The sequence below is a fragment of the Phacochoerus africanus genome, chromosome 4, assembly GCF_016906955.1.
Source record: "Phacochoerus africanus isolate WHEZ1 chromosome 4, ROS_Pafr_v1, whole genome shotgun sequence".
NCBI classification, from domain to species: domain Eukaryota; kingdom Metazoa; phylum Chordata; class Mammalia; order Artiodactyla; family Suidae; genus Phacochoerus; species Phacochoerus africanus.
The window spans coordinates 3,082,876-3,103,715 of NC_062547.1; the positions used below are offsets into that span (position 1 = coordinate 3,082,876).

A 20,840-nucleotide genomic window follows, 5' to 3' on the forward strand; every position below is an offset into this window, starting at 1 on the left:
GGAATGAAAGGGAAGCCCACGATTTTATCTCAAATGATAAAGAGAAGGCATCTGAGGATACTCACCATTCCTAAACGGAAATCTCAGCAACCTAGGAATGGATGAACCCTGCCTCAAGCTCAAAAAGGGCATCTACAGAACGTGCCGAGCTGACATCATACAATGCGCCCTGAGACGGGGTCAAGCAAGGGAGTCTGCTCTCACCACTTTTCATCAACACTGCTCTGGAACTCCTAGCCACGGCAATAAGGCAAGAAAAAGAACTCGAGATCACGTGAACTGGAAAAGCAACGAGACTGTCTTTGCATAGGACCTGATTATCAACATAGAAAATGAATCTGCAAAACAGGGGCAAGCATGGAAGTGAGTTTAGCAAAGTTGCAGGGTATAAGGTCAAGAGAGAAAAATGAACGGTATGGGAGTTCCCTTGTGGCACAACAGGTAAGGATCCAGCATCATCACTGCAGTGGCTCAGGTCGATCCCTGGCCCAGGAGCTGGTACACGCCATGGGCATGGCCGAGAAAAAAATCTGAACAGTATTTCTAAATACCAGAAGTGAACACGATTGAAAGTTTTAAAAATACCACTTATTATAATGTCATGGAAAGCCATGACATCTTTAGGGATAAACAGAGTATGGGCGAGGTCTACACAACAAAAAATAAAGGCATTGTGGGTACAGACACACACATCAAAGGAAGGCGCCTGTTACTCTCCAAGAGGACTACGGCCTCTTCATCACGGGCACGCCGCAGTTACCTTACGGAGTCGCTACAAATAGCATCTCTTCACGCCCGCCACGGTCTGTCTCAAAAACATGGCCTCTACGGAGTTCCCATTGTGGCTCAGAGGTAACACACCCGACTACGGTCCATGAGGACGCAGGTTCAATCCCTGGCCTCACTCAGCGGGTCAGGGCTCTGGCACTGCCTTGAGCTGTGGTGTAGGTGGGAGACGCGGCTCAGATCCTATGTTGCTGTGGCTGTCATGCAGGCTGGCAGCTGCAGCTCCAATGCAATACCTGCCCTGGGAACTTCCATATGAGGCAAGTACAGCCCTTAAAAAGCAAAAAAAAAAAAAAAAAAAACACCTCTAATTTAGTATTGACCAATGAAGCAGAAGGAATGACCCCAACTCCAAAAAGAACACTCAGACTCTAAGAGAAAATATAAATGTCTCACTACTTCCTATAAACCACCAGGAGTGGAGAAAAACATAAAGTATTTTGAGGCATCCTCACACTATTCTTGCTTTTCCACTCTTTCAAACCTGACTCTCCTAAGCCTGGCACTCACAGCGTGAGTATCTGGTATTCGTTTCTTGCTTGCTGATTACGCATTATTGTTATTATTATTTTTAGGGCCACACCCACAGCATATGGAGGTTCCCAGGCCAGGGGGCGGATCGGAGCTACAGCTGCCGGCCTACACCACAGCCACAGCGACGCCAGATCCGAGCTGTGTCTGCGACCTACACCACGACTCAGGGCAACTCCAGATCCTTAACCCCTGAGCGATGCCACGGATCGAAGCTGCATCCTCATGGATACTAAGCAGATTCGTTTCTGCTGAGCCACGATGGGAACTCTAGGAAAACTCTGATTTAAAATTACTTTGATTTTTTGGTTACAAAGTTATCCTTTCAAGGTCCGTGGACACTGTGCCACTGCGAGAGCCTCAGGGAAACTGCCGCCCACAGTCAGGGGCCTTCGACTTGTCGCTAAACTCACAGGGTGTCACCCGGTGATGGTGGGAGACCGCAGCTTGGAAACCACTGTGTTTAATGAACTGTCTCAGAGGTGAGGCTGCAAAACCGTGGTGACAGCTTTTATGGAGCTGAACTGGGAGCTGAAAATTCAACGCGTACGTAAACGAGAACCTGCTCTGATTTTTTAAATTAACATACTTGAGTTATACTGTTGTGCCCGTCTTCGTGTTCATTTGTTTGTTTGGGGGCTCAATTTCTGAGGATTCCACAAGTGAGGAAGCCTCTGGAACCACACAGCATCAGGGCTGCCTGCAGTAAATACTGACGGAGGCAGAACCTGGGTGACTCTTGCGCTGGAAATGAATTACAACAGCTTTCCCATCAGCAGATCTTATAACTAAGGCGACCCCACCAGGGACCAGGACACCTCAGCTCAGGAGCTGCGAAGCCACAGGGCTCTGCGGAAAGACCGTGGTCAAACCATGTGAGCCACGTCCGTCAGAGCGAACGACCAGGTAGCCCCCCCCCCGCCACAAAGGTTCAAAATTGTCCATGAGACGCGCTCTTCCATCCTATGCTTTGCTTTGGCTACTGCTTTGGCGTTCAAATCGTTAGCAGTATTCTGACTAAGTCGAGGTGTTAAGAACGTTAAGAAAAGCCAATTGCAAGCTGTCACTCTCCAATTCTTTTGTTGCTGTGCACGCAGTGAAGAGTAGACTATAGAAAGTCTCCAACCTGAGCCCGGCCTCCCTCCTCATCCTCCTGGTGTCACGTGGTTAGGAGGCAAAAGAACGGAGCCATTAGTACTGGTGAGCCTCGGCACGCAGGCCAGCGAGCGCTGCAGGGGAGGTGCAGCTGAACGGAGCAAAACGGTCAAAGACTCAAAGCATCATGCAAACTCATGCACAACCAACAGTCCCAGCGGCTCATGCAGGGAGCTGTCCCCACGGCAAGCACCTCCACTGGGGGAAAACCAGGCTCAGGTCATGCAGGGAGCTGGCCCCACGGCAAGCACCTCCACTCGGGGAAACCAGGCTCAGGTCATGCAGGGAGCTGGCCCCACGGCAAGCACCTCCACTAGGGGGAAACCAGGCTCAGGTCATGCAGGGAGCTGGCCCCATGGCAAGCACCTCCACTGGGGGAAAACCAGGCTCAGGGCGCTGGACTGAGGTCTCTACTCTACGTGCAGCGGGGTCGGCCAACCTCAAGGCCCCGAAGAGAACGCAGAGTAGAGAAAACACGGATTCTACTCCACACACTGAACTAATACCTACGGGGAATACTTCGCCAGCGCAAGTTCATGTAAAACGATGCTACGTTTCCCACCGAGAGGCCAGGAAGGGCGCAGCGCGAGAGTGGGGTGCAGACAGGAGGGCAGGCTTGGGGCCGGGACTGACCGTGTGGGGCGAGGCCAGGAGCGTTTCCATCTCCTCGTGCGTTAACCAGACATCTCCTGTGGTCTAGGGCGACCCCAGGGACCAGCCACATCCGGTCAAGGGAAGCAGTGACAGAGAGGAAAGGTGGCAGACACGTAAGCCACGGGCACGTCAAAGGAGCAGGCGGAGGCCAAGGCCGGCCGCCCCACCTTCTCGTTCTAGACGCCCACACACAACCCGAGACACCGGAACCCACGCTTGCCCCCCTCTTAGGAAGAACCACAGCTGATGACACTGTGTGGTCAGCGATGCAAGAAGAGCCCTCGTTTCTAGAGCTTTCCTTGCCACGCCTACCACCTGGGGCCTGTGAAACAGAGAAGAAAATACACCTCGTACTTCCGAAACTGCAAATAATTCCAAAGTATTTAAAACAGTCTTACTCAAACAAAGCACAACCAACAAGAGTACAAAAGTCTCACTGGGGCCCACGGCGGGGGGACCCCTCAGCAAATGCCTGCAAGTGGCCGGAGGGGCCCTGACAGCCCACCTAGCATCGCTGTGGCCCCAAGAGGGTGGGCAGCTTCCTCCCGGAAACCGCTCCTCTTCAGCACATGAGACTCAATCCCGGAAAAGCTACTTTTCCCAAGAAACTTTGCAAACTCTGGGGAAACCCCCAGCAGCTCTGTTTCCCGAAAGGCGACTGGGCAGACAGCTGGGAGCAGAGGAGGTGCAGTGAGAAAACACGCCCGGAGCAGGGGACAAGGGCTCCCAGCCAGGGGTGAGAACGCGGGCTCATCGCCGCCACAGCTTCCCGCAGAAGCAACATCAGGCAGACATAAAAGCCCTCCTGCCCTGTGAGTCAAAGCCCCGGACCAGGCCCTGCCCTGCGACTCAGAGGAGCGTGTGCGAGGCTCTGAGCTCCCTCCTCCGGTGCCCCTAAAAGTCCAGCTGGGAGGGAGCCAGCACAGAGCCTCCCCTCCAGAAATGAAGACCTGGCCCGGCCTTCGCACCCACTGGCCTGCCCGCGTCCGGCCGGTTTAACCCTCTCAGAGGATGTGCCGGGTCTTCCCACGGGAGAAACACAAGTGCACTGCGTGGGGATGGATGCACACGGCTTTGAATCTGGAGGCCGTGGTCTGGGGCTCCCAAGAGGGAGTGCCAGCGCGGAACACGTCCCACGAGGAGCGCCGTCACAGTGCGACCTGGGCCGAGGCTTGTTCCCCTTCCCTTTCTCTAAGCGTGTATTTAAATTTGGGATAATTACGTTTTACCTCTGCGAAACGCCTACTTCTGTACGGCAGCACAGCGCAGCCACGCTGCTCGCCAGTATTCGAGAACGTACCTTTGACAGCCCCGCTGCCTGCCGAGGATGAAGAGCTGTCAAGTTTCTAAACCGGCCCCCCCGGGCTGTGCTCACAGCGCAGCACGGAGGCAGCCCGGACACGAGACGCTCCTTCTCCGGCCACGTACCGTCCTTGAGGTCGGGGGCGCCGAGGGACTGGTCAGGGACATGATCTCCTGAATGGCCAGCCGCAGCTTGAGCCTGTGCAGGGGGTTGCTGATGCCGATCTCCCGCTGGATCTCGGTGTCCGACAGCGCGGACATGATGGCCCCGCTCTTCACGTTGGCCCGGCAGGCGGCCACATACCACGCGGGCATCCCCACCCAGAGCTGGAGACGGGAGACAGCAAGGCCACAGTCACGCCTCGCGCGTGGACGGACCCCCCCCCCCCCCCCCGGCCAGAGACGCGCGCCCAGCCCGGGGAGGCCGCCGGCAGCCTTACCTCCAGCCACACGACGACCGTCGGCCCATCCCACTGGGCAAAAGGCAGGCCTTGTCTCCGCGCGTCCTCGAGCAGCTCGTGCCTGCCAACGACAAGTTCAAGACTCGCTGTCACACACGGGCCAGAGGGGCAGGGGCGCCGGGCTCGGCCACCTGCTTTACTCTTCCAAGCCACCCACCCACCTCATGCAAGTGTGTCACGCCGCCCAGAGAGCGCCTGGTCAGGACACCCGGGGGCCGCGCCGCGGCCTCTACAGACTCGCTCCTTGCGGGGCGGAAGCACCGCTGCAGCCTGAGAGCCCGGCGGCGTCTTCACACTCAAGGGAAAACACAGAGGACAAAGGCGCAGCCAGAGGAAACCACACCTGCGTCTGGACAAAGGAGTCTGCCTCTGAGAGCTTCCAGAGCGCTCAGCATCTCGCCTTGAAAACCCAAAGAACCACGTACATTTGCAACACCACTCGTGCCCTAATCTGCAAGCAAGGGAGCGGCTGGATGTTGGCTGCTTTTTTCTACACGGCTGTTTAGCTAAGTAGGTGTTTGCTGAATGAAGACACGGGGTCATCCTGTGGTTTGAGCCACAGGTTTCCTATCCAGAAACTTTAAAGCCCCGCACCTCTACCCGGGGCGGGAAGCCGGGAGGAGTCCTGGGTGCTTTGGGGGGACAGAAACATGCTGGGCACCTGGCTTGCAAGAGCCCGTCCCTAATTTTCCTCTAACCATCTTGAGAAGTGACTGCGTCTGCCGATAACAGACTCATCCCAGAGCCAAGACAAGAAGCATCATGAACCTTAATGTAGTTCTTCCTGAAAGCGACCAGTTAGTTTAAAGGAGGAACCGTCGAGGAGAGAAGGTGGGACTGGAGCGGGAAGGACAGGTCCGTTTACCTCACGGGTCTGGGCATTCCTGAGTCATTCTTAAATTCCTAGGTCATTCTTAGCTGTTTTCCTGGGACAATTTCTGCAGAACGTACCACGGAATCTTTTATTTCTAAAGATACACGCCGGCTCTTCAATACATTCAAAGGATATTAGCCTCTTAAGACTGTGAAGTCTGTACAACTTGAGCTCAAAATAACTCACGTAAAATTTCAAATAAGACAACTTTAAGTTTGCTGGGAATAAACAACATGTAACCATCTAGGACTAACTACACCAGCACCTCGAGAGGCAAACCCTAGACGCGAGCCCGAGTCCTTCAACACCTGCTCTGGTAGCAACGGAAGCCGCACACCGCCTAGGCTTGACATCAGGGTCACGGGAGAAAGGCCCTTGGAAACACGGTCGACTCGACGCGCAGCAGACACGACTCTGAAAGGTCATGCAACCTGTGAGTGACAACAGGCGTTTTATAATCGGGACGCGAGCACCACACCGCCCAGCTGTCTTTCACACCAAGAAGCTCGCGGGGCTTTGCTGATGCAACACGGTGTCAGGGGGCCCTCCGCACGGACGTCGCCTCGTTGCTTTGAGACGGACGCTGCACCCCTGGCACACGCACAGCGGCTTCCCGGGCTCTACGCCACCAAGGCTGCTCTGCGACTCCAGCGGGACACGGCCCCCGCCACGCAGCCTCTGCCCAAGGGCCTCTCCTGCACCTGCAAGGAGCAGGCGCTTACAGGGAGCGAGTCCGAACGCTGCAGGGCCCATCTAGAGCTCAGGACACAGTGGCATGGCACCACAGCGCCAGCCCTTGGGCACAGGGGCGGCTCAGGCCCTCGCTGGGCACGCCGCTGCCAGCCTGCCAGGCTCCCACACACAGCTTGGATGAGGCCTGAGATCTGATCTTTCCCCTATCTTGAAAATGCGCCAAGAGGGACTAGGCCCTGGCCGTGTGGATTTAGCTGAAGAGCGCCTATGAGACGAACCGGGGTTAATAAACAGAAAATATTGCTATGACGTGAACGTCGAGTCTCACACCCATGCTTCTGTAAATGCTCAACTGTACTCAAACAACAGCTTTTCCTGGGCAACTCAAACAGTGTTTTTACATTTTTAAACAGCATCTTCCCTAAGGTCGAGCTTGTCTCTGGTGAAGCGACAGAACAAAAATTACCCGCTGCAGTCCGAAGGCCTCGGCGCCTTGTTCTCTCTTAAAAGTTACCAGCACATCCTGGAAGCTGCCGTGCGTGGCGCCGGAGCAGAGATCAACTCACTTGCACACACTCAGCCATGATCACAGCACTTCAATTCGAACCTCACGGCTCCACAGAACCCTGCCCGCCAGCCAGCCAGACAGACACACACACACCCCATGCATGAAACCCACGGACATGCTGGGGCAGAGAGACCCCGAGGTTCCCTCGCGGAGCCGAGCCCTGAAGCACAGACTCCTGAGACCCACACACTATGCGGAGAGCAGGTCACACTCCAGGGACCCTCTGCGAGCGACACGCCTTCAGGCGGCGGGCGGGGGTGGCGGCACAGCCATTATCATCCTGCCTTTCCTATGGGGAGTCTGAGGAAAGGAAAATCCAGGGGAGGAAATTTTCCTAGCATGGTTCCAGGAGGCAGAAGGCCCTGATAGAAAATTTCACATAACCAGGAGTTCCCTTCATGGCGCAGCAGAAACGAATCCGACCAGAAACCATGAGGTGCAGGTTCGATCCCTGACCTCGGCTCAGTGGGTTAAGGATCTGGTGTTGCCACGAGCTGCGGTGTAGGTCACAGATGCAGCTCGGATCCGGTGTCGCTGTGGCTGTAGTGGAGGCCGGCAGCAGCAGCTCCAATTGGACCCCTAACCTGGGAACCTCCATATGCTGCAGGTGTGGCCCTAAAAAGCAAAAAACAAACAAATAAAATAAATAAATTTCACATAACCAAATGGCAACTACCCAAGTTATTTTAAAACATTTTTATACAGTTCAAAGACAGCAACGTTCAAATCAGACTTTGTTGTTAAGAGCTTCCTACGAAATTCCATTTACAGGGAACCTGCAGTACGTGAGCAAGGGCAGAGATGACAGCATTTCACCCCGAAACAGGCAGGTCTCCCAGGAGGAAATGGACAGCGCGAGCAGGGCTGAAGGCCAACCACAGGGTCCTGGGGCACAGCGCGGAGCCCAGGGCTGGCGCCTCCAGGCGGCTGACGCTGGCCAGGTGGCTCTCCCAGGGTCAGACGCGTCAGAGCCCAGCCAGCTTCCCCGTCTCAAGGTCCAGTGTCACTAGCCTCCCCTCGCAGCTCACCTGAGGCCACCTCCGGCCTCTCGTGCTGGAGGAGCGATCAGTCTCCCTCTCACTCAGCAGCCCCCCCGGGGACAGTCCGCCCACCCAGGTCACCTGCTGCGCACTGGCTGTGGGTGTGGGCGCCCGACACACGCCCTGCTCGGGGTCAGGAAAGCCTCTCTGGCCCCACACCTGGTCCTGGGGCAGCACGGCCCTGCTGCTTCAGAGGAAACCACCCCGCTGATGCCACTCATTTGCAGGACGACGACAATTCAGAATGAAGATTTAACAAGGAGACTACAGAACTGAGAGTGTCTTTAAGATAAACACTCAAAGGGACCAGAGGAGGGACAGTGTGCGCCCTGCCTGACGGCGGTGTGGCTGCAGGGACGCGGGGACAAGCACGGTCACAGGTTCTTCACGTGGCGGGTGGAAGGACCCGTGCAGCTCACGCCCTTGACAGGGTGCGAGGCACGCGGCACAGAGGAGGAACCTGAGCCCAGGCCTGCCGAGGAACTGTCCCTGCGCCCCACAGCCAACAGGGGCAGGAGCCAGGAGTCAGATGCAAACGCTCGAGGCTGACCCAACCCCAAACCCCGAAGTGCCCTCGTTGGACAATTTCCCAGAGGGGACAGGCGCACCTGTGGGAGCACTTCCCAAGTTTCACAGGTGCTCCGCCCTCCAGAAGGCATACGGCGGTGTCTTCGCTTTCTTTGGTTTCAGGGCCGCTCCTGCGGCACATGGAGGTTCCCAGGCCAGGGGTCGAATCGGAGCTACAGCTGCCGGCCGACACCACAGCCAGAGCAACGCGGGATCCGAGCCGCGTCTGCGACCTACACCACAGCTCACGGCCACGCCGGATCCTTAACCCACTGAGCGAGGCCAGGGATAACCCGCAACCTCACGGTCCCTAGCCAGATTGGTTTCCGCTGCGCCACGGTGGGAACTCCAGAGGGCATGTGGTTTAACAAAGGCTTCAGGTGAAGCCTCCAGGAGGTAACCACAGTCAGAGCTGGACGGCACATTTCATCAACAAACATCAGTTAAAAATCAGGGACATCGAAAACTGTTCAGAGAGGTAAACACAAACCAAGAAACTTACTTTTTTTGCAGTTTACGATTTTTTTCAGCCTGTCCTCCCAATTTGCTGAGCCCCAAGGCATCCTGAGATGAGTTTTCTATCTCTGAAACGCCAGCTGTGAGGAAGCAGAGGGGTCAAAATCAACACGGCCAAGCAAGGTGTTGCTGTACACAGGTGGAGGAGCATCTGCAGGCAAGTGGAGAAAATTCTAAGGCGGATTCCTGACAGACGACAGACACTCAAGGGGCTCAGTAAAGCTCTGGCGTCTCAGAGGCTAAGTTACTCCAGGCAGCCGGGCGTGAGCTGCGCCCTCGGCTCGACACAGACCCACAGAGAGAAGCTGTGCCTCCGAGACCACCCAGCTCCAGTGAAAGGAGCCACGTGGGAGCGACTGGGGGCGGACAGGAGGTGCGCACGGCGGCCCCCGTCCCCCTGAACAGTGAAGAGGCTGCTGGGAACCACCAACCTTGCCCGAAGGACTCCCTGCCGGGGTGTCCAGGTCGGCCCTTTTCTTTCTTGCCAAACAAGCGGCCAATGGAGGACTTGATGCCTTTCTTCTTAGGGGCTTTGTGGAGCGAGTCCTGGCTGCTGTTACTGCTGCTGGGATTGCTCACGGGGCCGTCCTGAGAGCCTGTGGAGCTTTGGGGACAGAAAGCGATCTTCAGCAGGTGCCCCCGTACCGCCAAACATCGCACCCGCCTGAACTGGCACCCCCCCACGCTCTCGACACTTGTTCTTTGCACCTCACAGCAAACTGGCACTTCACAGGGCCAGTTTCTCCCACAAGACTCTCCTTCACGAAATGCACGAGGCACGAGCAGTGAGCCTGTGACACCCCAACAGACCAGCGCTGCTGGGAGCGGAGAGCTGCCCCGACGTGGGGCCCTCCTTCCAGGAGGCCCTGACTTTGGACCCCCGGTGCAGATTTGCCCCCAAGGCAGGAGCGCCCACCCTTAGCAGCCCCACCGCCTCCCTGGGTGTGAATGTCCGCGGCCGGGGCAGGACAGCACTGTCACTGCTGCAGGGGCGCTGGACAGACGGACACACGTGCCCACTACCGAGTACTCCCTGGCCGGGACAAGGGCTCTGTAGGTGGCGGTCTGACCAAGGAGGAGGCAGGCCTAGGAGGGCTCCCGAGGGTCCTGAGAGGACGTGCTCGGTGAAGAGGCAAGGACGGAGTGGGGCTCGTAGCAGCTCAGAAGGGACAGGAGCGCGTCCGAGGGCAGGGAGCGCCCTGCAGAAGAGTGACCGTCTGCGACCCGCCACGCGCCGGGCACAGGCTCCAGCAGGAACGGAGAAAGTTCTCAAAGGAGCCAACGTGCAGAATCTGAAGAAACGAAGTCTCTCTAAAATTGCTGCTACGATCATTTAGCTCTTTTCTCGCCAAACTGGCTCTGCCCAGACAGATCTGCACCTCCTGCTGGATTTCACCACAGCATCCAGCGCAGAGGGAGGCACCCCGGCCGCATCACTTAAATGAATGCAACTCAATGAACCGGCATTTCTTTAAAACCATCGTTCTGACTTTCCAAGGAAAGATGAACAGATTTTTGAACGTGACAAGGAGGAGACCCGGCCCCTTACTTCCGTGCGTCCCTGATGTCCTCGTGGCTGACGGTGTGCGGTGCCCCCTTGTGCAGCCGGTCCAGCCGCAGAGACCGCGGGGAGGCAGGGGGGGAGGTTTCACATTTGATGGTCGTCTTGTCGTCTCGTACCTCTTCTCGGGAAGCGGGCAGCTGAGGGGTTGGGATGAGTGTAAATTAGGTAACAAGAGACCACGACAACCAACGGAAACCACGGCAGCTTTACATTATAAGTGGAAGCTCGTTTGAAAACCTACTAGCTATGCTTTCTGCCAAGGACAAAGAGCTGGTTCTGGCCTCGTGCCTTCCTCAAGGGCCACCCTGCCACAGGAGGCAGGGCCAGGGAGCGGGGAGGCTCGGAGGGGAGCCGACTCCTGCCTGCCGCGCCTGAGGGAGCCCCGCGGCCCAGGGCTCTGCCCTCCCTGGGGTCCAAGCCACCTGAGGACAGCACTAAAGAGGCAGCGACGCCCGAGCCATGACCACAGCTAAGACCACAGACCGTGGACGGCATCAAGGTCCCAAGAGAAGGAGGAATGTGTTTCTCTCCTGATGTCACTCAAGAAGGACCCCAGGGAGCTCCCGTCGCGGGCGGGGGAAACGAGTCCCACTAGGAACCACGAGGTTGCGGGTTCGATCCCTGGCCTCGCTCAGTGGGTTAAGGATCTGGCGTGGCTGTGAGCTGTGGTGTAGGTCGCAGACGTAGCTCAGACCCTGCGTGGCTGTGGCTGTGGTGAAGGCCAGCAGCTGTGGCTCCGTTGGACCCCTTGCCTGGGAACCTCCATACGCCATGGGTGCGGCCCTTAAAAAAAAGGCAGAAAAAAAAAGAGAGAGAGAGAGAGAGAGAGAAACATCAGCAAAGGGAAGAAAGCTCTTGGGCAAAACTGCCCAGACCTTTTTGTCTGAGGGAATAAAAAAGGAGGAGCTGACGTACCACATGACCCAAGATCGTTTTCAGTCCGACACAAATCACTGGCATCCGTAACAAGCGAAATGTGAACAGACACCTAACCCCCGACACGGACACCACGTGTCTGGCTTGTGTTCCTCAGTAATGTTTCGCCTGGAGAGTATAAACCCAAGCGCCCACGAGCAGTTTAAAGACAATGAGCTCAATATGGCTCAATGAAGCAATCCCAGGTCTTATTAAAAGAAGACCTCCCGCAGGCCCCAGTCTTTGTTCATACGGAACGGAAGGGGTGACGACAGCACGGGAACAGGCTAACCCTTCAGGGTCCAGGCAGGTCTCATTTAGGAAAGTGGGTTTGTGGTTAAGCCAGGCTGATTTTAGGAAGCACGCATCATAAGCAGCTCTCTAAACAATGGGAGCTGAGCAACCACCCTGGGCTTTTAAATAGGATTCTATAAAGAGTATCGACCCACCTTAGCCCCACAGTGGCTTGGTGACAACCAAGTGAATTTGTGCAAAACGCAGCTAAACTTGGTTAAGCAGTCACTGGGTAAATTCTGTGTCCTCTCCTGATTTCTAATTACAACCATCAGACAACAAAATGCTGCAAAGGCTAGACATTATCAATGTGAAACTTAACAGGGGTAGAATTCAAGTTAAAACAATCCTTTATAAAAATAAAATTATAGGAGTTCCCTTGTGGAACAGATTAAGGATCCATTGTTGTCACTGCTGTGGCCTGGGTTCAATCCCTGGCTGGGGCACTTCCACATGCCGAAGGCACAGCCAAAAAACCCAGCAAACAAAAAGCCACCAAGTGGAGGAGGTCAGGAGAGGGACACGTCTGAGCTGACCATGGACTCAATGGAGACGACCCAGCGGCTTAAATCCCAGGGGTCAGGGCAAGCTCCTTCCCGAGGAAGCGCTCCGGGCACCCAGCCTGGCCGTCCTCTCCCCCCCCGCCCCCCGAGCCCCCACTCCCGGGAGAGCCCAGCACCCTTGTGCCTATGTGACGAGAACAGGAAGCTGTATGCAGGCAGGCAGGCAGGCAGGCATCCGGGCACATGGCACCAGCGACACGGAGGAGGAGAGGGGCCTGCACAGTGCCTGATGCTCCCCTCACACACAAAGCCAGCTCAGAACAAGACCCTCCGAGTGGCCAACCGGAGGGAACAGAGGAGGCTGGCCCTTCTGGGTGGAACCCGCAGGCCATCTCCTTGACTGCAAAAGCTACAAAACATCAGTGGGCACGATGGGCTCACTGCCAGCATGAGCTCTTTACCGCCTGGCGGGCTGTGAGGACAGGCACTCCACCAGCGGGCAAAGCAGGCACAGAGCAGGCGAGCAGCACCTGGGGGCACCAAGCTGCCAGGGAAGAGCTGGGGCTCAAGCCCAGACGGCCGTGCTCGGGCTGGAGGCGGTGGCCCTGAAGGGCTGCACCGTGACTGCGCGACAGGGGGCTGTGAAGCCCCGTTCACAGAGGAGGGACCAGAGCAAAAGCGGTGAGGGAGACAGTGTGGTCAGCAGGCCTGTCACTTAAAGCACCGGACCTCCTCCAGGAACAGGGAGGCCCAACGCAGGGCCGTCCAAGGAGAAGAGGCCCAGCTCCCCGCATCAGGGATGCTGAGACAGAAATAAGAGCTTCCGGGTCCGGGTCCGGAAGTCAGACAAGCCCACACCAGGCCACTGACTGACTGCGCCGCTCTGAGCCCAGCGCGGGCCAGCGCTAAGCCCCAGCGTCCACGTCTGGTAAACAGGAAGAGCAGCACCCTGAGTCTCACACGGACTCTGCGGGACGAGACGAGGTCACAGACCCATCGCACACCCGCACAGCGCCTGGCGTACCGTGAGAGCTTGCTGAATGCTGCAACCTGTGATGCCTACAGTCGGTTTTCCCAAACCCAACACCTGTGCATCTGCTGCAACAATTTCTTTCTAAAAGATACCGTGTCGGAGTTCCCGTCGAGGTGCAGCAGAAACAAACCCGACTGGGAACGGTGAGGTTGCGAGTTCAATCAATCCCTGGCCTTGCTCAGCGGGTTAAGGATCTGGCATTGCTGGGGCTGTGGCGTAGGCTGGCAGTGTAGCTCCAACTGGATCCTTAGCTTGGGAATCTCCATAGGTCGCAGGTGCGCCCCCCCCCAAAAAAAAAAGAAAAGAAGACACTATGTCTATGAGTTCCCTGGTGGCCTAGTGGTAAAGGATCCAGTTTTGTCACTTCTGTGGCTCGGGTCGTTGCTGTGGCCCAGGTTTGATCCTTGGCTCAGGAAATTCCACAAGCCACAGGAGTGGCCACTGCCACCCATGTCCATTATAAATAAGCGTGCAACAAGTTGAAGGCAAACGAGCAGGAGAAAGGCAAACTCTTACATCTGTCCAAGGGACGACCTATTTCCCGCAGAACCAGGACCCCATGTTAAGTGGAGGGTGAGTCTCAACACTTGCGTCAAAAGGTCCATTATTCGTCATTACACAACCGCATGGTGTTCACTCGAGGAAAATGACAGGGACGCTTCAACACTTCACAGAGAAACACAGGCAGGTGAAGTTACTGAATATTTTACCTTTCTGCGATGTTTCCTTAAATCGCTAGGCTGGGAGACGCATGCAAAGAAACAAAGAGGGTCAGTCCAGGCAGACACAGTCAAAAGGCCGGGCCAGAACACATGCAAGACACGCAACTGCAAATACAACGTTTTCCGGACCACGAAAGCTGAACAATTAAGCTTCTCAAGAAACAGTGTACATTTTTACTCAGGAAGATACAATCCTATTACATCACAGACGACTTATTAAACCAGAGGGCCCGAAACAGTTGTCTATACCCTACACCCGGCTGCTCCAGAACAAGCTCCACTTACCACAGCAGCCTAACTGATGAGGAGGTTACCGAATGCCGATTTTTAACACTGAACAGATCTAACCACCTGCTGGGCATTAACATAACATCCTTACCTAGAATTTGATTGAGAACGTCTCAAAATGAATGTATTGATTAAAGCAGGTACCTGTGAAAAGACCTAAGAACAAAGCTACCACAACAGCAGGTGGAACCCTGGCATTCTATGAGTCACAGAAGAGAATGGAATTAAAACTACTCCATTAAAGACATTAATTACGCATGTTGAACAAGCTGATGAGATTCAGCATTTTAAACAGGAGGATCAGAATCAAAGTGCACTGTGTCAGCATCCTCTCACTGCCACACTGGGCGGGGGACTCCTCTGTTAAGCAACAGCTCATCCGTGCATTACACGCATCCAACACAGTGCGAGCAACACCAAGCTGATCCACCCCTCTGGCGCCTGTAACTGTATCTATGACGCAGGGATACGCTAATTAAACGCACCACCACGACGGGGGCCGGGGGGGGGGGGAGCCACTGTTCAGTAAGGACGGAAGATGGAGCATAAGCCGAGACACACACTGTGGACTCAGCGTTGCTGTGACCAGAGCAAGCGTGGAGGGAGTTGGAACAGAGTGGGTGGACAGCGGAGGGGAGCTGGGCAGGCTGACAACAGACTTGGGGGATGGGAGGCTGGGGTCTGGATGAACAACGATTAAACAAACAAAGGGATGACGGGGGAGCAATGACAGAGGCAAACACACTGTCAGCCAGCACACAGAAATACAAAACAAGGAAAAAAATATACGGAACTGTTTTTATAAGTTCCCTGAAAGAAATTAAGCATGAAATCACAAATGCATTTATCAGTTTTAAATATCGGCCAATTAGCTATGATGTAAATTATAAAAACAATATGTCAAAATATCACGAAATGGACTAGTTACCACTTTGCATGCCACTAGAATGATTCATAGTTGATTTAATTAAGCGCTGGCTAACAGTGCAGCTCAAATGAAAATGAGCGGCTACAGAGAAAAACGGTGACAGAGGTGCAGGTACGAAGACAAATGTTAAGAGACACGATTCCATATGGCAAACAGCAATGCACTCACAAAACCTAAACTAAGGACACAAGAAAGTTACACTGTATTCTTTAGAGCTGCACACTCTATCACCACAAATCCTAAGGTCACCGCATTTCCCGGGGCTGAAGAGTAAAGAAGCCTGTCTTTTTCCCCGGGCACGGCGGAGCACCTGGCTTTCAACCTGGTTTCACACGCAGGGCTGGCATGAGCATGCGGCCAGGTGCATCCGAAAGAGAGTGAGTTTGGCTTTGGGGGTTTGGTTGTGGCTCCTGCCCAGGGCCCTCCGCTAAGCATCCCTGAGGTTAATGACAGCACGCTCTTCGGTGCGCTCTGAGAGCTGTCTGTTCCTAGAAAACAAATGTTATCCCCTGGCTGCTGCGCCCTGCCCAGGCTTGCGCCCAAAGGTACACCACAAAAACTCCAGATGAGCTCATGATGACATGCCGAGCTGCTCATCCAACCTTAAAATCAATGTGTCACTGCGCTATTGTTGAACGAGTAAATACCGGCTGGTTTTAAAATCTGAACCTCTGAGCACAGCAAACGTAACTGCTTTTCTTCAAGGTGGGAAAAAAGGCATCCCGGGGCTGTGAAAGACAGAGCGCAGGTGTGCTATCGGGGGCGGGGGGGCACTCACCAGAGTCATGATACCTAGTCTGTCCACCTCCCTCGCCGGACTGTGCGGCATCCTTCGCGGGGTGGACCGCCCGCTGTTGGGAGGCGAGGAGCCGGCGATCGAGGAAGCAGGATAGGGGGGGATGGAGCTCATTGATCTAAAACGACCAAGACTGTCCAAACTCCCACTGCCCACTCTGCTCTCAATCTCTTCCGCCCGCTGCTCCGTGTTCTCCTTCTCCTCTTGAATCAGCCTGGAACAGAGTAAAACCAGTCCCCTCCTCTGCCAGCCAACGGAGGAAGGCGTCCAGGTAGCCAGTGTGCCTGCGCTCCTAGCACAGCCAGCAAGTGCCAGCGACAGCTCATCAATGAACATCTCTACAAAAAGGGCCTGCTTTGTATCTTTTTAATACACTCAAATTTAGAACAACTTCCACGGAGTCTCACAAACCTGATTCTGATCATCCACGTTTGACTTTGCTTACTTACACTAAAATTCTGCCGGGGGCTGGGTGGCGACTCTCGCTGCCTAAGGCGATACTAGAATTCTGTAAGCGATAACCTTCCCTATTCTTAGAGCAAAGCTGCACACCTGCCCAGCAACCTCTCCAACTGGAAACTGGGCACTCGAATATAATCCAAAACTGATCCAAAAAGCAATCTGGATTTCTAAACACTTAAGTCTCTAGACTAATGAAAATATTGTTGATTTTTTAAAAAAAAGTTGGGGAGTTCCCTTCGTGGCTTAGAGGTTAACGCACCCCACTAGGATCCATGAGGACGCGGGTTCACTCCCTGGCCTCGCTCAGTGGGTTAAGGATCTGGCGTTGCCCTGAGCTGTGGTGTAGGTCACAGACGTGGCTCAGATCCCGTGTGGCTGTGGTGTGGGCCCGCAGCTGCAGCTCCGATTCGACCCCTAGCCTGGGAGCTTCCACATGTCGCAGGCGTGGCCCTAAAAAGCAAAATCAAATCCAATAAATAAATAAATACATAAATAAAAGTTGAATTTGAACAAAATTTTTATCTGATGACATTCTCTACCAGCCTCCTCTGAATTTTCAGATTCCTGTTAACCACGCTGCATTAACTTGCAATTCAATGCTTCTCCCCTAATATATAGTGGATGATTAAATAGCAGTTTAAATATTTGATTAGGTGAATAATTATTTTGCTATTAAAATGCAGGATCCTTGTAGTAAACTTTCCAATTTAATTTCTACCTACATATCCTGAAAGTATTTTTTTGTTATTGATAATACGTCGATGGGCAGAATTCACCATTTTCATCAGGTCAAGTTGTGCATGAAGAAAAATCACTTTTGTCTGTGGCAACACGTTGTGAAAATAAAAGCTGAAGCCGGTAATCCTTTCACATTTCCCACGGGATGGGGAGAAACCACCTTTCAGAGCCCCTCTGTGTGCAAACACAGCGCACGCGAGTCAGTTTATAAAGCCAAAAGTGGAGTTCCCATCGTGGCGCAGTGGTTAACGAATCCGACTAGGAACCATGAGGTTGCAGGTTCGGTCCCTGCCCTTGCTCAGTGGGTTAACGATCCAGCGTTGCCGTGAGCTGTGGTGTAGGTTGCAGACGCAGCTCGGATCCCACGTGGCTGTGGCTTTGGCGTAGGCTGGTGGCTACAGCTCCGATTCAACTCCTAGCCTGGGAACCTCCATATGCCGCAGGAGCAGCCCAAGAAATGGCAAAAAGACAAAAATAAATAAATAAATAAAGCCAAAAGCAAGGGCAACACAGCCTCCCTGGCGCTGTTTTGGCCGTTTGTCCTGCTGCCTTTCTCTCTACCTCACGCCCTCTGCAGGCAGGAATGGGCACCTCTGCCCGCCAACCTGATCAGCACAATCTGAAGAGCCACTCTCAGCGGATCCACCGCATGTCACTGGCCTGTGGCCACTCTTCACGTGGACTCAGGACTGGCTGTGTGGCCGTGGCAGGCCTGACACTGGGCAGATCTCAGGGCCTCTTGACCACAAGGCCCTCCTTTGGCTTCGATTCCACAGATGGTCAGTTTTGTAAATTAACTATTATAACTGCTAAGAGGGTTTCTAAAGAACACACCTTAAATACACCGATGAGACCAAAAATGCTCACGCCATCCTTGACCGATGTCTCACGACAAGCCGATTTTCACATTATGTTAATTTAAGATGCAAAATGCAAGTACAGGCGGGAATCTGCCAACCCCACAGCTTTGCTTTTCCATTCTAGGTGGCTCTGTGACAGCCACCGGAAAACGAGAGGCTCCCTGGTGGCCCCTCAGCGCTGGAGGGCGCCTGGGCCACAGGGGGTCCCAGCGCAGAGACTACAGGGGCCATTCCGGCTGGAGGGACTGACAGGGAGGGCCTCCTCCCGCTCGCTCTACCATGCACCTGCCCTGGAACTGGCCCCCGGCATTTCATCCAGTCGGTCACCCAGTCGCCTGGCCCTGACAACGGGAAAGGGAATCCGTAGACCTCGTCCCGAGCCTTCCACAGTGCCGCCCCGCCAGGGCTCCCGCCTGCACTCTGGCGGTCTCGGCTCTCTGCGCCCTGGTCCGCGCATCTAGAGAGCGCCGCTCTGGGGGGGCGACTAAACCCCTCCCACCCTCCCACAAACATGCCGATCGATACCACAACTGCAGGGACAACCCCTGGTTGACTGAACTTGATGATCAAGGGCAGTCTCGGGACTTCAAGGTCTTACAACCGAACTGCAGCCAATTTGATCACACAGAACACCCAGAAGCAGCCACGGCATTCCAGCCCCGAGGACACTGGGTTCTGGAGCCGTGCGTGGGCGCACGTACCGGATCTCTTTATTGATGGCGTCCAGCTGCTCCTGCAGCATCATGGCCAGGGTCTGGGCATCGGCCTGCCCACCGGGCGACAGCAGGGCTGCCGAGCTGAACAGAGCGTCCCTGTCGTCCTCGCCGTCGGACACGTCGACGTCACTCTCGAACGCCTGGGCCACGTTTGCCAGCACGCTGGCCTGCTGGGCGCGCTCCCAGTCCTGCTCGTTCAGAGTCTGCACCTGTGGACAAGAGCAGCCAGAGTCACGGCAACCGAAGCCATCAGAAACGCACGACGACTTTAAACGGAAGTCCAACAGCTTCTGGAAAAACGTGTGCTGCTTTTAAAAGCCGCTGACGTGTGTGTCATGCGAAGAGAGGGGGGAGAGGACCTCTCCTCCCCCGTCTGCCCGCGACGTGCCGTCGCCGTGGACGGGAGGCACAACGCAGAGCCCGTGGAGTTGGCAACAAAAACCGGGAGTTAAGCCAATGTACCTGTGCCCCAGTCAGCCGTGCCGAAGGCAGGGAAACGCCTCAGATCCAAACGAGCCGGGCTCGCCCGCTGCCATGCCCACCTGCGTCACCGAGTAACAGGCCGCGGGTGTGGGAGGTGGCAAACCCTCCCTTTCCCGAGGCCGGTCCCGACCAGACAGCAAACAGCAAGGCAGCAGCCCACGGAGACGGAAGGGCCAGGCCTGGGGACGCGGCCTCCTCGGGGTGGCAGCAGGCGGCAACCGCAGTGCTCCAGGGAACCGCAGCTCACACAGGAAAGGCACCGCCAGGCTCGGCCCAGACCCCCATCCCACGGTCACCAGAACGTGGACAGAAGCAGCACCTCGGGGCTCCGTGGGCCCCTCCTCACTCTTGGCCAGGGCCTGCCTCCCGTCTCTGAGCATGCACCAGAGCAACCAGGGGGCTCCAGACGCCGGCGCCCTGGTCCCTGGGCCTGTGCCCACGCACCCGTCTTCCCTCCTCATTCCACCTTCTCTCCGGCTAATCAACTGTGCACCAACTGGCTCGTTGCCATCAGCCCCAGAACCTTCGCTCCCATCTCTCTCCTTAAAATAACACAACCAAAACCACGAAGCTTTTCCTCCACGTCTCCACCCAGTGACCACTGCGCTTCGCTGAAAGCCCCCAGGAGCGGGCAGCCTCTGCTCCGTCTCCGCCCCTCCTCCGGGCCCCCAATCTGCTGCGAGCAGGCAGCGCGCCCCCTCCAGCAGAGCTGCTCTCTCGTGCCCACCCAGCCTCCCGCCCGCGTTGCCAAACCCACCCCATCTTCCACCCTCCGGCCCACCACGCTTCCCCCATCTGGCTCAGAGGCTCCAGCCCGACCCTCTCACTTCCTCCTGTCTCCTGCACTCCCCTCTCAACCTCCCCAACCTCTGCACTCTGGGGTGCCCTGGGCTCAATCCTTGGACCTCACCTCCATCCCCAGGCATGCAGTGGGTGCCTTTACCTGGTCTCGTGCCTCTCCCTGCCTTCTGCACACTGGTGACCCCGAGTCTATCCTGAGCTGAGACCTCCCTGAGAGCCAGGCTCAGAACCCAACTGCCCATGGGCCACGTCCCCTGGCTCAGCTGGTGGGTCTGTCAACCTGAACAGGGCCCAGGCCCACTCCCAGCCTGCCCGCCGGCTGTCTTCCTCATCCCGGGAGGCAGGCTCCATCCTCGAGCCGCTCAGCCTGAGCCCCTGGTCCTGCCCGAGCCAACCCTCTGGCGCCCCGTGTGCGCTCCATCAGCACCTCTCCCGGGCACAAGCTCTCCTCTCCCAACGGCTGCTTCTCCTCTTTGCTCCTGGGGATACCCAGCCGGCCACACTATTTAAAAGTTATTCCCCTCGTCTGACAACCCGGGTACCCCGGCTTCCCTTCCCTGCTTATTACCACCTGACACGCTGTGATGCTT

The 20,840-nt window shown here is 55.7% G+C and overlaps 1 protein-coding gene across 5 annotated transcripts in view; it reads right to left on the reverse strand.

Annotated features, from left to right (window-relative positions):
* Nucleotides 1–20,840, reverse strand: part of PPFIA1 (PTPRF interacting protein alpha 1) — an 88,606-nt gene that overhangs the window by 14,168 nt on the left and 53,598 nt on the right. For 3 of the 5 annotated variants that reach the window (XM_047775023.1, XM_047775022.1, XM_047775024.1), the window contains exons 15-22: nucleotides 18,952–19,175; nucleotides 16,173–16,404; nucleotides 10,697–10,848; nucleotides 9,579–9,751; nucleotides 9,134–9,227; nucleotides 4,869–4,950; nucleotides 4,555–4,755; nucleotides 3,106–3,168 (exon numbers count right to left, since the gene is read on the reverse strand). In XM_047775023.1, the coding sequence (XP_047630979.1) occupies nucleotides 3,106–3,168; nucleotides 4,555–4,755; nucleotides 4,869–4,950; nucleotides 9,134–9,227; nucleotides 9,579–9,751; nucleotides 10,697–10,848; nucleotides 16,173–16,404; nucleotides 18,952–19,175 (1,221 nt within the window). The remainder of the gene's footprint in view (nucleotides 1–3,105; nucleotides 3,169–4,554; nucleotides 4,756–4,868; nucleotides 4,951–9,133; nucleotides 9,228–9,578; nucleotides 9,752–10,696; nucleotides 10,849–16,172; nucleotides 16,405–18,951; nucleotides 19,176–20,840) is intronic. The other 2 variants (XM_047775026.1, XM_047775025.1) reach the window with 1 other exon arrangement.